Here is a 15,691-nt window from a genome sequence, read left to right on the forward strand (position 1 = left end):
AGTGTTGGCCCTTCTTTTTCAGGACCACTGCAATTCAACTGGGCATGCTCTCAATCAACTTCTGGGCCAGATCCTGACTGATAGAAACCCAATCTTTCATAATCACTTCTTGGAGTTTGTCAGAATTAGTGGGTTTTTGTTTGTCCACCCGCCTCTTGAGGATTGACCCCAAGTTCTCAATGGGATTAAGATCTGGGGAGTTTCCAGGCCATGGACCCAAAATTTCAACGTTTTGGTCCCCGAGCCACTTAGTTATCACTTTTGCCTTATGGCACAGTGCTCCATTGTGCTGGAAAATGCATTGTTCTTCACCAAACTGTTGTTGGATTGTTGGAAGAAGTTGCTGTTGGAGGGTGTTTTGGTACCATTCTTTATTCATGGCTGTGTTTTTGGGCAAAATTGTGAGCGAGCCCACTCCCTTGGATGAGAAGCAACCCCACACACGAATGGTCTCAGGATGCTTTACTGTTGGCATGACACAGGACTGATGGTAGCGCTCACCTTTTCTTCTCCGGACAAGCCTTTTTCCAGATGCCCCAAACAATCGGAAAGAGGCTTCATCGGAGAATATGACTTTGCCCCAGTCCTCAGCAGTCCATTCGCTAGACTTTTTGCAGAAGATCGATCTGTCCCTGATGTATTTTTTTTTGGAGAGAAGTGGCTTCTTTGCTGCCCTTCTTGATACCAGGCCATCTTCCAAAAGTCTTAACCTCACTGTGCGTGCAGATGCGCTCACACCTGCCTGCTGCCATTCCTGAGCAAGCTCTGCACTGGTGGCACTCCGATCCCGCAGCTGAATCCAGCGCTTGCTGGACTTTCTTGGACGCCCTGAAGCCTTCTTAACAAGAATTGAACCTCTTTCCTTGAAGTTCTTGATGATCCTATAAATTGTTGATTTAGGTGCAATCTTAGTAGCCACAATATCCTTGCCTGTGAAGCCATTTTTATGCAACGCAATGATGGCTGCACATGTTTCTTTGCAGGTCACCATGGTTAACAATGGAAGAACAATGATTTCAAGCATCACCCTCCTTTTAACATGTCAAGTCTGCCATTCTAACCCAATCAGCCTGACATAATGATCTCCAGCCTTGTGCTCATCAACATTCTCACCTGAGTTAACAAGACGATTACTGAAATGATCTCAGCAGGTCATTTAATGACAGCAATGAAATACAGTGGAAAGTTTTTTTTTCGGGATTAAGTTAATTTTCATGGCAAAGAAGGACTATGCAATTCATCTGATCACTCTTCATAACATTCTGGAGTATATGCAAATTGCTATTATAAAAACTTAAGCAGCAACTTTTCCCATTTCCAATATTTATGTAATTCTCAAAACTTTTGGCCACGACTGTACTATATGGAGAAAAATCCTGAAATGTTTTCCCCAAAAAACAATTTCATTACGACTCAAGAAAGAAAGACATGAACATCTTGGATGACAAGGGGTGAGTAAATTATCTGCAAATCTTTGTTATAGAAGTGAACTAATTAATGTTGCTTATTAATAGTAAGTTAGTTGTATGGGATTGGATTAATGGATCTAAAAAGCATAAAGCATTAATATGTGCTTTAAAAGTACTAATAAAGAACCAATATACTAAGAATATGCATGCCAATTATGAAGTTAATAGTGAGAATTGGTCCCTAAACTAAAGTGTTACCACTAATGTTACTATAAAATCATAAATGTAATTGTAAGAAGCTTTAAGATATTTAAATTTTTGCATTTGCTTCAGCAAAATAAAACAATATCAGTATATAATTTTTTTTATTATAAATATTCAGTGTTTAAACATGTCTGCAATGACGATCTGTCACAGAGCCCATGTCCCATTAGCATAAGCATGCAAAATAAGGAGAAAAATTTTGTAACCTGGTGGTATAACAACAGTTTATACATTAACATTAAATAAGGATTAGCGTTCTGTTTGGCTGTCTTTCAAGTACAGAAATTAAATGAAAGAAAAATACGACCAACAGATTAATAAAGAACGATCATACAAATGTTTTACACAAGCAATTAATTACTGTTCATTGTAGAAAACTGAGTGTAAATTATGAAAATATAATTTGTCATCTGTAAACTTGTGAAATACATTGCATTAAGAGAGGTCAGTCTAAAAGGAGGAGTGAAAAGCAAATTAAGTTATCCATTTTCTCACAACAGGCGGCTCTACATCAGTCTCGTTGTAAACACACATCAATGCTGTCTATAAATGCTGTCACAAATAGTAATTACCTACAATATATGACTACATGTTAATAAAATGCACTTTTAAATGATAGAAAAAAGGAAATTTGCATTGGGACCCAAAATATGCATACTATTTGCACAATACAGTACATTGTTTTAAAACGAGTAGCTACGGAAAATATGATAAAATCCAGCACAGAGGTCATACGGTGGCCTTTTCTTAAATAGCGAAGTTTAACAAATACACACAAAGAAGAGAAATCACACTGCCTAGGAACAGTGAAGAAGAACTGAGATAAAGGAGTAAAACAGATAAATAATAAACCAATATGACCTACACCCACAAAATGACATGGCTTTCATCATAAAATAAAAACAAATTACCATTTATAAACAAAAGCATTTCTGTCCAAGAAAAAAAAATACAGTAGCTGACCAAATCTTCTGCAATGATGTCACAATATGTGTTTGATATCTGGATCCAACAGTAACCAGACCCAGATTCTGTGTCCTTGTTTTTCTTAAATACCTGTTTTTCAAAAAAAAAAAAAAAAAAGGAAGAAAATCAAATGCTCCATGAGTCATTTAATTCAATTGAGTCATGTGTCCTTTATTGGCTGGCCATTTGATGATCCACTAACTACAGCATATGTTTCAACTTAAAAGTACTAAAATATAGACTAATCAAGTTCAAGGCACCTTATCTTTGGTAGAACCATGGCCACCTGCATCAGTTCAAAGTTTAGTAGTGTTTTAAAAGCAGGTATTTAGCAGATAGCAACGCATCTGCAGAACTGTCTCTTTGATCATACACAACACAAACGTGTCCACGGGAAAGGCAGAGCAGAAAGGAGTGATAAAGTAGCAAGCGTTAGTAACGCTCTCAAGTCTGCATGCTAACAGCTTGATGGCTTCGAAAGGAAGGAACTAGAAAGTACTTTGAGAGAGGATACTGCGTCCGACTCTTTGATGTCGTCAGTAGGTACACACTGTGAGTAGAGGTCACTGTTTGGTTGAGGTTCTAGATCTGTATTCAGAGATGTGCTCTCTGGTTCATTCTTAACTGTCACTGCAATTGTGCTGGTCTTGTCTTCCCCTTGTTTCAGGTGATAAATACAAGGTAGAGTGTCCGAGGAAGCTCCAATACTGGAGGGCTTTTCAGGTGGGACATCCAATTTGGGCACTAAGGAGAAACAAGCGACCTCAGGAAGAGTCAAAGCCACATTGGTCCTGTCCTGAGCTAAAGCTCTGGCCCTGCTGGGAGAGCTAAGATCAGCTGGCTCATCTTGGTTCAAAGGCACCAGAAAGGACGTGCCATTCCACTTCAGAGATACTCCGAGATCCTCGGCTTCCATCTTTGGCCTTTTGGTCATTAACTGGTCGTCGCAACTCTGGAGCTCTGCGAGCTCCAAATCTCCAGAAGACCTCTTGGTAATAGCTCGCTTGCTCAGGTTCAGCGGGAGCGATTGGTCTTGAGGAATACTTCCATTGGGTTGGGAGACCTTGCTGAGATCCTGAGCCAGAACTTCAGAAAGTCGCTTGGTGAAGGTGTTCATGTGTGCCGAGCCAAGACGGGTGCGCATCAGTTGACGCAACTGCAGACTGCATCCGATGTCCAGCGGGAGGATCCTAAGAGGGGGCAGGGGAGGTCTAGTCATGGCGAGTCCTCCGTTTTGGGACGAGGCATCTGAACTACACCCTGAACACTGGTGCTGGGGACTCTCTGGAGTCTCAGGCGTACTGACTTTAGGCTGATGCACTATAATTGTCTGGTGGGGTGTTGAAGAATCTTGAGGAGTTACCTCATGAGTGCTTGCTCCATTAAGGCCTAGACGGGCTCGGAAGAGATCCAAAGGACAAAGTCCTTTAGTGGGACTGAATCCTTCTAGGGAACCACCTGCCAGTATTTTGCAAGGAACTGAGAGAAAGGAAGGAGCTTGAGGTTCTACAGTCTCCATCTTTACATTTTGCCCCAGCATGGGTTGGTGGGGCAGCGGTGTAGAGGATACGAGCGACAGACCTTGGCCATGAGGATGGTTGGTGAGCTTTAGTTCTTGAAAAATAGTCAACGGCTGGACAATCTCTTGATGGGGTCTTGCTGGTTTCTCTAAGGGAGGTTTGGGGTGCAAGGGCGGTCTTCCAACTCTGCCTCTGGCCAGAACTTTGGCATTGCGTTTTCCAGGCGGTCTTCCTCTTTTACGCACAACAACAGCACCATCTGGTGTTGAGGCCTGAAAAAGTAGCACAGAAAAGAAACAATTTTTATTCTACTGTTGCTTATTCCACACACACAAAAATGGACAGTACTTTCTTGACCTAGTAGATCTGATATGATAGGATGGTTTTACACTAAATCTTGGAATATGTGCACACAGTTGTTTTTAATCAGTCCTGATATATTTTTTTAGTTTCAGACAGCTTCACAATTATTTAAAGGTCCACTGAAGTGCTTTTAAACATGCAGTATTATTCTGTGTGCTGATGTAATTTCAACTGAAACAGGAAGACAGGGTGAAAAATATCAAGCAGTCCCACCCCTTTTTTAAAATAGCCAATAGTGTTTTGTTTATATCACAGCTTAGGCTAGAGACCCTGAGCTCGGTAAAGCCACATTTGGAAGTATATGACAGCTGCAATCTTATCCATATTACTATGAAATATACTATTCTGTGTAGAATTCAAATGGGTCTGATACATTTTGTGGTCTGCGCCGACTTGCCCATATGATCTGCTCCGTGCCATTGTCTCTTTGGACTGGTGCAAACTGTGTGTGCACGCTGTGGCAGAATGCATATTAACACTGTCTCAATCGTTCCCTATCCCCTATATAGTGCACTATGTGCCATTTATCATACAGAAAACACAAATTCTGTGAACAAATGACCAATTTTAGCCACAGCTCCAGCATCTATTTATAATAAAGGGGGCGGGACGCTTCAGATTCTAGAGAGCATTTGATTGGACAGAAAGTTTGAGGAGAAGCTGAAGTGCAGGGTGATGTCATCAAATTCATTGATCCATATTGGCAGAAGTTAGAGGCTAAGTTTTAAATGCTTATAACTTGTAAATGCACAATTTTTCACTGTTTTGAAACACACTAACTTACAGATAACCGTAAGGCTAACATTTTCATACTAAAAGCCAAAAAAACTTACATTTTAATTTCATGGGGACTTTAACCAGTTTTTTTCTACAGCATGTGGCATAATGTATATCAGGTAAACTGCACATATCGATACTTTACTTCACTTCAGTCAAGCTGCTCTTCCTGTGTGGCTTTATGGTTTTTAACCATTTCATATATTCAGAGAACTTGCACGTACCAAACAAAAGAATCAGCATTTCTCTTTTCCTGTGCTACAGATAAGTAAAATCCTCACCTGGTTGGTAACTGCATTCTTTTTTGGGTTGTTTGACACCCCTTTGCCCCGCACAGTCTTTTTGATGGTAGTGGGTGAAACAAACGTAGCTCTAGGCTTGCCAAGTTCTGTGTTTTCTCCTCTTACATGCAGTTCATAAGGGAGCATCAGCCTAGAATTGATTGACAGAGAAAACACTTAGCTGAGCGAAGTTCTTTGATACAGCAGAAATGAACTGATGCTGTAATCAGAGCCAAATACTCACCTTTCATAATGCCTTCTGGTGCAGGTGGCAGCGCTGGTGCTGCCTGGGCTTCCACCCAACTCATTGTACACGGTCTTCCACTGACGATGTGATGTCACCTGCAGGTGATGGGAAGGACAATTACTCTCAGTTACACTACTGAGATCACCACTATCACTTTCACTCTGTTATGATGGATTACAGCTTACTCAGCAGAGCCAAGTAATTAAATAACATAATAAACTTACCCTCTCATAGCCCCCCAGTCTTTTTACAACTGAATACATGAGGAAGAGGTCAACTGTGGACAAATAATAAGACAAATTGGTTAATTCCTAAGTTAAGTTTTGAAAAAAATGCATAGAAGTGATTCCAGTCATGTATACATACCCTTTTTGAAACCTAGGTTGGGAACTTTGCTTATAGGCGAACCCCTGCGCTCCATAAAGAAATACAGCTGATCCAGGAAGAGCTGCTCCTCTGGATGTGGAAGCCAGTTCCCATCCCAATGCATCTCCACACTGCCCATCACATTCTCCTACAAGGAACAGTTAAAAACATTAGGTGAGGATCTTTCCTTCGGTAACTGATAAATAGGAACATTAAGGTGTGATCACATTAGACTAGAGTTTCTGTTTGTCACCGCTGTGACTCAGTGTGTTCAACATAAACCAATTGCAAAATCTGTGTTGGGAAATCTTTCACTTTCATGAAAAATTCCATAATAAATGGATTTATATGGAAATGTTTGTTTGTGTTTCTAAAAACTCCCAAACTGCATTTGGCTTAACTCTTATCTCTTCAAAAGAGTTAACTGACTAAAAAAAAAAAGTTTTCAAACCAACACAAATCTAATAAAACATGCTGAATGGATAAAGGGATTCGGCAGGGAAAACGTGTTGGAGGATCTCCCACTAGTATTAAAAACTTGTGTCATTCTATGACCTATTCTACAGCAGGTTTAACAGTCTGGTCCCATTTCCTGGTTAGAAAATTGATAAATTCTTTTCCCAACTTTGGGACTAATTTCATGGAGTTTATTCATTGTTTATATACCCTACTTTGTTTGCCATTTATTATTAACATATGAACAAATTATGGGGTTTAAATCCATAGGAGGTACTACTGCACAAATTTCAAGATTCGCCTATATGGAAATGGCTCGATTTCACAAGTGAGAATTTGCTGAACAACGGTGAATATGACTGCATGAAGTTAAAATCCTATTCAAAACTTTTTCTAATATTGCATATACCTTTCAAGAAAGACCTACCATAAGCTTAAAGTTGCTAAGCTATTGTGTATACTACAGCATAGAGGCCACAGGAAATTGTAATTTGAACTTTTTAAATGAATCATTCAGCAAGATTTGCTGGCTGTATAGCTAGGCAATGTTAACATTAGATAATATGAGATATTATAGGCAGAGCATGAAAACTTTGTATTTTTATATTTATACATTTTTAAAACACAAAAACTGGAACTGGAACTCAGTATTGAACCTTTTCTGTTTTTGCTTCAAATCAAATTTCGTACTAATATGATTAATCTGTTTTTTTTTTTTTTTAAACGAGACCAGTCCCTTTCAAATAATATAAAATAATATAATTAGTAATTCAGCATTTTATCTAAAATTATGTTTGCAGAAATTGGCAAACAGTGACATGCACAAGATTTTGATACATGAAAGTGACAGTAAAGAGTCAAAAGAAAAGACATAAATGGTGTGAAAGGAAGTCAAGACATCAAAGTTAAAACAAAACAGGAAGCACACAGGGACGTCACAGTATACTTCACAATTTTTTTTTTTCAAAATTTTAAAACATCCTGTTTAGTCATCAGAATTGTATTCCATAAAAATGTCTGTAGATCAGATTGTGCTGCAAACTCCTCAGCATACCTTCATCCTTTCCATCCATGACTCAGATAAATGGTTATGGTTTTGCTGATCAGCATCCTTGCCATCCCCGCCCTTTCTTTTACGAGGTCGCCCTTTCAGACTGAGAGAGGAGCATCCTGGGAAAGTCAAATAAGACATTAATTAAAGTATAATGCTTCCAACCAAAAAAGCAACTATTTCGAGCATTTTGTGAGTAAATTTAAATCAAAGAATATTAAAGTCACAATACCAAAATTTAAGTATCAAATACAACTACAAGTAAAATTACACTTTTCTCAAGGCCAATAACAAGGTTAAAAACTAACACACCATTGAACACACTAATTTTTAGTCAAATTGTAATATAAATGAATTCAAATAAAATGGTATGTAGCCTTTAAGTATTTTTCAATTAAGTAAACACTCCAAATATTAAATAAACAGATCTTAAACAAATTAAACAGTGTACTTAAGAAAACATCTATCATGACTTAAAGGTCTTCTGTCAAAATAACATAAGTGACATACCATATCATGAAGTGACATTACATGACTAAATTTTTGACCCTGTGTACATTGTATTGTATCACCCAAGTTATATATTAGTAATTTGGAAGTCTTTAATTTAAAGGATAACTATTGCCAAAATGCAACCTGGGCTGTTTTTTTTACTGTAAACGAGACAAACTTATATCTAAAAGCATAATTACGACAAACGAGCCGTTTTTGAGATTGACCGTGATTTCGTTTTGTGGTCAATGGCCGGTGAATGGGAATACTAGGGGCATAAATTTGAGCGCATCAAAATCGATATTTTTACAACACTAAGAAGGCCCGACACACCATGAAACTTTGCTCGAAGTATCGCCTGGGTCTCTACACATGAACTTGAGCATTGAGAACATTGTTTGTGTACACAGAGTATACTAAAAAGAAAGTTTTTGAACAACTCACTTTCACTGTTTGAGTTTCCGCTCGCGGCCGTCTTGCCAGTCAAGAGGTGTCGATCTCCGAATGCGAGGATGGATAGCTCCTAAAGCATATTTCCATATAAATGCACGGCTAATTCGTTGTTTTGTCGCAAATGAAAAACAATATTAACCTTCTAGTTGTAAAAAGAGCCTCATATAAGCCTAATATTTCGTCCTATGGAGTCCATTCATTCGCATTCGGAGATCGACACTTCTTGACTGGCAAGACGGCCGCGAGCGGAAACCCAAACAGTGAAAGTGAGTTGTTCAAAACCTTTCTTTTTAGTAAACTCTGTGTACACAAACAATGTTCTCAATGCTCGAGTTCATGTGTAGAGACCCAGGCGATACTTCGAGCAAAGTTTCATGGTGTGTCGAGCCTTCTTAGTGTTATAAAAATACCGATTTTGATGCGGTCAAATTTATGCCCCTAGTATTCCCATTCACCGGCCATTGAAAACAAAACGAAATCACGGTCAATCTCAAAAATGGCTCGTTTGTCGTAATTATGCTTTTAGATATATGTTTGTCTCGTTTACAGTAAAAAAAACAGCCGAGGTTGCATTTTGGCAATAGTTATCCTTTAAGTAATTGTTTAAATGTTTGACAACTGAATTATTCTGCCAAATCACAAGTTTATGGTCACAATCCAACAAGAGTGTAGTACTTACCAAGCTGTGTCAGAATGCTAGCATTGTTGTCTATAGTAGGGTGGTTGAAAGTATCTCGGCAGTAGAGGACTCGTGTGTTGTTGAGGGCCACTTTTATCCCCCCTAGAGCCAGCAGGTGAGGGTCCTGCAGACTAGGGGAGCTAGCCTGATCTTGCACACGTCTTTGAAGGGAACGAAAGCGGCAATACTGGGGGTAACTGAGAACCTTAACCTTCTGCTGTAATACTAGAGGCTCATCTGCAAGAGAACAGAGAAGTGTCAGTCCGTACATTTAGGTACAATTTATTTACTTTAAAACAATGATTAATACACTGCAAAAATGCTTTTCTTACTTAATTTTTTAAAGTCTTGTTTCCAACCAAAATATCTTAAAATTCTTAAATCAAGAAGGATTTTCTAGACAGGTAAAAATTATTTTCTTATTTTCAGAAAAAAACAAGTCAAAATTAAGTGAGTTTTTGCTAAGAACAAGCAAAACAATCTGCTAATGGGGTAAGCAAAAAAAAAAATCTAATTTCAAACAGAAAACAAGAAAATTTTTTGGCAGATTATTTTCATTTTATCTTATTTGAAGCTAAAATTCATTTAATTTTGACTATTTTTTTCTGAAAACACTTTTTACTAGTCTAGAAAAACCTTCTTGATTTAAGAATTTTTAGATATTTTGGCTGGAAACAAGACAAAAAATCTAAGTAAGAAAATGATTTTTTGCAGTGTATCTTCACTATCAGATCAGCCGTCATGCTCTAATGCAAATTAAATAAATAATAACTACAGTCAAACCAAAAGTTATTCAGACACTTTCAAGATTTCTCAGATTTTCAGTTTATTCGCTATAGGTTAGAAAATGGTAATAAAATATGACAAGAACTCAGCGTTAAACTGTGTTAAACAGCAAATTCATCTTGATAATGTCAGATAATGTCAACTTTGATAGAAAGGCAATGAATTGGGTTGAATAGCTGTCAGCTGTTAAATTTAAGTACACAATTCGACAATACCAATTTAGGTACCAATTACCAAGCAATGCTTAACTTTGTTCAGTCTGTGATGTGAAAAGGTAGCATTACAAATTAAAGAAAAAACACTTAAGCAAAACATGGTCAGGTCAAAGTGTCTGAATAATTTTTGGTCCCAAATTTTTAGCAGTTTTACTTGTAGTCCACTGTATGAAGAATTTTTGGGTAAAATATGTCACAGTTTACTTTATTTTGGTATTCTAACTTACATAAATTAATTATAGTGGCATGCACCCAATAGTAAAAAAAAAAAAAAGAGATAATACCAAAACTATATTTGGTGTCTAAATAATTTTGGTTCTTACTCCAGTGATGTGTTGCGTTGATTTTAGAATGCAAAATAGACACAATAGGCAATTTTCTTTATTCATCTCCTGCCAAAAGCCCTCAAACAGCACTAGATTCATAAGGAGATAAGGCAAAATGTACTTAGTGACTTTTACTCTTTCAGTCAGTGTTAGTTATTAGCTGTTTCCATTCAAAAATGCAAATTTAACTTGTGCACAAAATTGGAATATTGCATAAAACATTTACGAATAAAGCACTGTTTCCATCCAACGAGCCAAAGAGAACAAAATCGTCACTTCCTGATAAACTGGCACTAAATATCACTAAGAAAGAGGGTAGAGGTAAATCCATAATTAAATTTAACAATTTTAAATCCAATTTTACTTCGTAAAAGGCAGAATGTTGATCGTACTGATTTCCAAGTTAAGGATTTATTAGTTTAAATACACCTTGAAGTAAAAACTCTCACAACATCTTTGTTGACAATTCAGTATAATTTATTTTTGACAAAACATCCCATGTTTTAGTAGTGACAGCATGTAGGTGGTGAAAACTTTTTTTTCTCTTTGACCCAGCTCCAGTAATGCTATAGCCTAAGTAACCTAATGTTAATGTGATCTGTTAACTTAAATATCACTAAGAAAAATAGTAGAAGCCACTGAATATAAAAAATGTCATATTACTTGTGCCTCAGAGCGACCAGATGAAACACAATAAATGCAGTCACTGTTTTTGGAGGCAGACACCTGATGTTTGGGAATGCAGTCGTGCAAGGCAATTATACAGAAATATTTTGACGACAGACTTCGCTCAGGTAATTTAGTATGACCAAAACAACATTTATAATCCTGTGCAAAGAGATAGGTTTGCTGGTTAGTCAAGGTATCCCGTCCCATCGTGCAAAATCACATGACTTTTTTTAACGTGCATGGAGGAATTTAATTATAAAAAGTTTATCATACTCAACTGGAAACGCCAAGATGCGTAAAAATTCTAAAAAAAAAAAACATACGCAAGTTTTTAGAATTTATGTGCATCTTGGCGTTTCCATCCAGCATTTTTTAATGCGATATTCTAAAATGCGCATAAAATAAGTGGATGGAAACACAGCTATTGTCAAGTATTCATTAAAAAAAAAAATGCTGAAATAAAACGGCAAAAAGAATAGAAATGTTGCAACTGACACAAGTTTAAGCAGACATACTAAAATTACTAAAACTGAAAAAAATAAAAAAATAAACTACATATGCCATTATATTATTTAAGGGTCATTCTACAGAATTGGTCCAAAGTCAGAATTGGAAACATCTTAAAAAAATTTCTTTCTACAAATATTGTATGTATGCAAATTGTATAATATCCGGGGTACAGATTTCTAATAATTGTGCAGTTAACTAATATTGTATTTTATTGAAAGTTTTGGAATATTTGTCCTCTCTTCAAATTTGTCACTATGCAAACACAGTAATAATAAGTTAATTAGAAGGGTTATATTGAACTATTAAGATTTTGCTTGCATCTAAATTGTAAATATATTTTTATTATTATTTTTTTTTTAATTTAACAATTGTTCAAGTGTCATTTATGAGATGTGTTGTGTTTTAAATCCAATTTTACAACGGCAGAATGTTGATCGTACTGATTTCAAAGTTAAGGATTCATTAGTTTGAATACACGCTGAACTGAAAACTCATAAACATCTTAGTTGATAATTCAGTATACTTTATTTTTGACAAAACATCCCATGTTTCGGTAATGACAGCACAATTTCAATAGCGACAGTAGCGCTTTGGTAGCCACCAAATACTAAAACATTCTAAAACACTACTTAAACACACACAAAAAAAAAATTGTACTAACTGTACTAAAATTGTTTATTTTCCCCAAATATGAGGATTATGTGTTCCCTTTTGTTTTGTTTGACAATTTTAGATACTTTTGAATCCAGCTCAAAGATGCTAATCAGCACATGGTTAGCTAGCACAGTTCTGAACAGTGGTATAAAAACTAAATGTTATGCAATAACTCACAAAAAAACATGCTTAATTGCAGAAAAAAAAAGGTGTTTAGCAGTAACGTTTCTTAAAGTTACACACAGATTTTTCAGACTTTTGAACACATTTACCTTAAATTATGAGATCTGTCTACTGTAACAGTCTAAACGGTCTTATTATTGTATTTTTCACTTGCTCGTCGGTAACCAGGCTTATGTCTTGTAGCCCCTAATTGGTTTAACTTTAAAAAAAAAGAATAAAAAAATGTACTTTTAAAAACATTAAAAATATATAATTTTAAAAACAACAATGGAAAATTTATTTATTTATTTTAATATCATTTTCATAAGTTGAAATGCAGGGGTTAGGGTTCAGGACAGCCACTTGCCAATTGAAAGTACCCAGTAAATTATGATTTTATAGATATTAAGCTTATTAATATTTGAAATATTATAGTGGGTTTCAAAAGATAATAGAAGGATCTTAATAAACATCTAATATTTAAATACTTATATGCTTTTTAAATGTGTTTTTTGGTTGTGGGACAGCAGTTTGCATCAATTCTGTAGAATGGCCCTTAAATAATATTACTTCAACTGGTATGAATTAAACATTTATGCATTTTTTAACAACCACAATAATCTGCATTTGTGTGTGTGTATTTTCCCATTGAGAACATAATTTTATTGCTCATTCTTGGTCAGCATTAAACAAAATACTTCCAAAAGAAAAAGTCTAGTCAACATTCATGTTAATTTGCCTTTTAACAAGGTGGGCAAAACACCTGGGCCTTAGTTACATGACACCACATAATTAATATTCATTTGTAAATCTGAAAAAAAATAATAATAATAAAATACACACACACACTTCAGGATTTTTCATCAGTTACTCACCCTCACTCTTGGTTTTTCCTTCCTGTGGATAACTAGCATCTTGTGACCCATCAGACTTCTGAGACTCATAAATGTTTTGACTGCTGTGTTTCCACTGCGGTGGTTCCTGACAAGTCCACTTCACCAGATCCTCCACTCTGACCACAATCTTTTTTGATACAGCGAGGACTTCATCCTGCATGCAGAATTGCATATAAACAACATCTACAACACGAAACTACTATTTTGAGCTCACATGCACGACAAAGTGCTTAATGGCCTGAAATATTTTAACAGCTTCAGTAAATGCTATAGAGAAGCCTCTCCCTTTTTCCTATGCTATAGTAGTTAACAATAGGACACTCGTCACCTCAGGCAAAAAAACAACCAAGCTAAACTGCTTTTAAAAAAGGGTGGTAAAAGGCCAGTTGAAATTTAGATGCTTATCTTTGCAACATTCTCACATTCAACTGTTTACAATGGAAACTGTGAAAAGCCTTACTTTTTCTCTTTACTTATTTATTTTGTTATAAAATGACATCTTGTTCTAAACACACTATTAATAAGTAATATATTACAAGCACACTGAGGTTTTGTTTAAAATGCTTTCTAGTTTAGTCATGGCTACTTCATACAGCAAAAGAATGAGTATTTTTTATTTTCAAATGAAAATATCTGAAAGGAGTCTTGATATTTTTGGCCAGCACATGGCTGGATTGTCTAACAAACCATAAAAGCGCTAGTTTATGTTCATTACTAATTCAAGCACTCTTCAACATTTTATAAGTGTTTGGAGGAACATTATTTGTGATTGGTGTAACACAATCTTTTATTATGGCTAGTTAAATCATTTAACATTCGATTTTACATTCTCCATTTCGTGTGTCATGCACAGGCCACATTTAAGAGACACAGTTAATATGGAAAACGAAATGCAGAGCTGTGCGTGTGTATCATGTCCCTTGACAAAAGTAAGCATTACATAAATTAAATAAATTACAGACCTATAAAACTATTTGTGTATGTATTTGGTATTGTTTAAAATCATGTCGTTTTAAACTTACACAGGCCAAAGTTTTTCTTAAAGAGCTTTGCTGTTCATTGTTTTTGCACTGTGAAGTACTCTGTTCTTGGCAAGAAAATAGCCGTTGGTAAAAACTCCTATAACAATATCAGCTCTTATAACAATAACAACAATATCAATGTTGAAAGCAGTTTTCGCTGCTTAATATTTTTGTGGGAACCGTGACTTTTTTCAGGATTCTTTTACGAATAGAAAGTTTTAAGTAACAGGATGCATTTCAAATGCCAATCTTTTGTGACATTATACACTGTCGTTTAAAAGTTTGGGATCAGTAAGATTTTCAATGTTTTTTTTTTTTTTAATGCTCATCAAGGCTGTTTCTATTTGATCCAAAATACAGGGAAAAAAAAGTAATTTTGTGAAATATTATTGCAATTTAAAAAAGTTTTCTACTTTAATATACATAAAAATTAGGGATGCACCGAAATGAAAACCGAACAAAATTACACACTTTTTACAGTTTTGTCTTTCAATTGTCAAATCAATTACATAACAATTAAAAAATATTTAACACTGAACATTTGTAACATTCTAGTAGACATTATGGCCTACCAACAAAGCACAATTTAACTTCAAAGTAATATGTTAGTAAAATAATATTCTTTGGCCGTTTTTAAGACCCCCTTCTTAAATCAGGCATGTGTTTTTAATGCACAAATAAATGCAGCCTTTCTGAGCAACAGAGAATGTTATAATAAATGTATTAATAGAGCTGTTGTAATGATTGTTATTATTTTTGTGTTACTTTTTGTATTTTATTTTACAGAACAACAGTAAAATTACAATCTTAACATTTATGAATGTTGACTTTTATTTTGGCGGAAACCCGCAAGACCACCTCAGTACTACTTTTGCCATTTCACGTTTTCAGTCATCATACAGCAACCAGCAACAACCATCCCTTTCTCTTCTCATGGAAGACATGCGATGTGATACTAAACAATCTTGTGCTGTCGGTGCTTGTAATGAATTTTGCGTCTTTCTCGGACAGTTTTAAATGTTTCCACACTGCCGACATGTTTGCTGCATTTAGTGCGAATAATTCCGGTTGCCGAACATTTGGTGCATCCCTATTTAAAATAGAATTTATTTTTGTTAAAGTTCAAT

At 35.8% G+C, this 15,691-nt stretch overlaps 1 protein-coding gene across 1 annotated transcript in view; it reads right to left on the reverse strand.

The window, feature by feature from the left end:
• Window positions 1-1,757: 1,757 nt before the first annotated feature.
• LOC141292550 (uncharacterized) overlaps window positions 1,758-15,691 on the reverse strand; it is a 23,627-nt gene continuing 9,693 nt past the window's right edge. The window contains exons 3-10 of the mRNA XM_073824581.1: window positions 13,522-13,696; window positions 9,325-9,561; window positions 7,704-7,819; window positions 6,194-6,341; window positions 6,052-6,104; window positions 5,825-5,922; window positions 5,581-5,731; window positions 1,758-4,431 (exon numbers count right to left, since the gene is read on the reverse strand). Coding sequence (XP_073680682.1) covers window positions 3,097-4,431; window positions 5,581-5,731; window positions 5,825-5,922; window positions 6,052-6,104; window positions 6,194-6,341; window positions 7,704-7,819; window positions 9,325-9,561; window positions 13,522-13,696 — 2,313 coding nt within the window. The 3' untranslated portion in view covers window positions 1,758-3,096. The remainder of the gene's footprint in view (window positions 4,432-5,580; window positions 5,732-5,824; window positions 5,923-6,051; window positions 6,105-6,193; window positions 6,342-7,703; window positions 7,820-9,324; window positions 9,562-13,521; window positions 13,697-15,691) is intronic.

The sequence above is a fragment of the Garra rufa genome, chromosome 19, assembly GCF_049309525.1.
Source record: "Garra rufa chromosome 19, GarRuf1.0, whole genome shotgun sequence".
Lineage (NCBI taxonomy): Eukaryota > Metazoa > Chordata > Actinopteri > Cypriniformes > Cyprinidae > Garra > Garra rufa.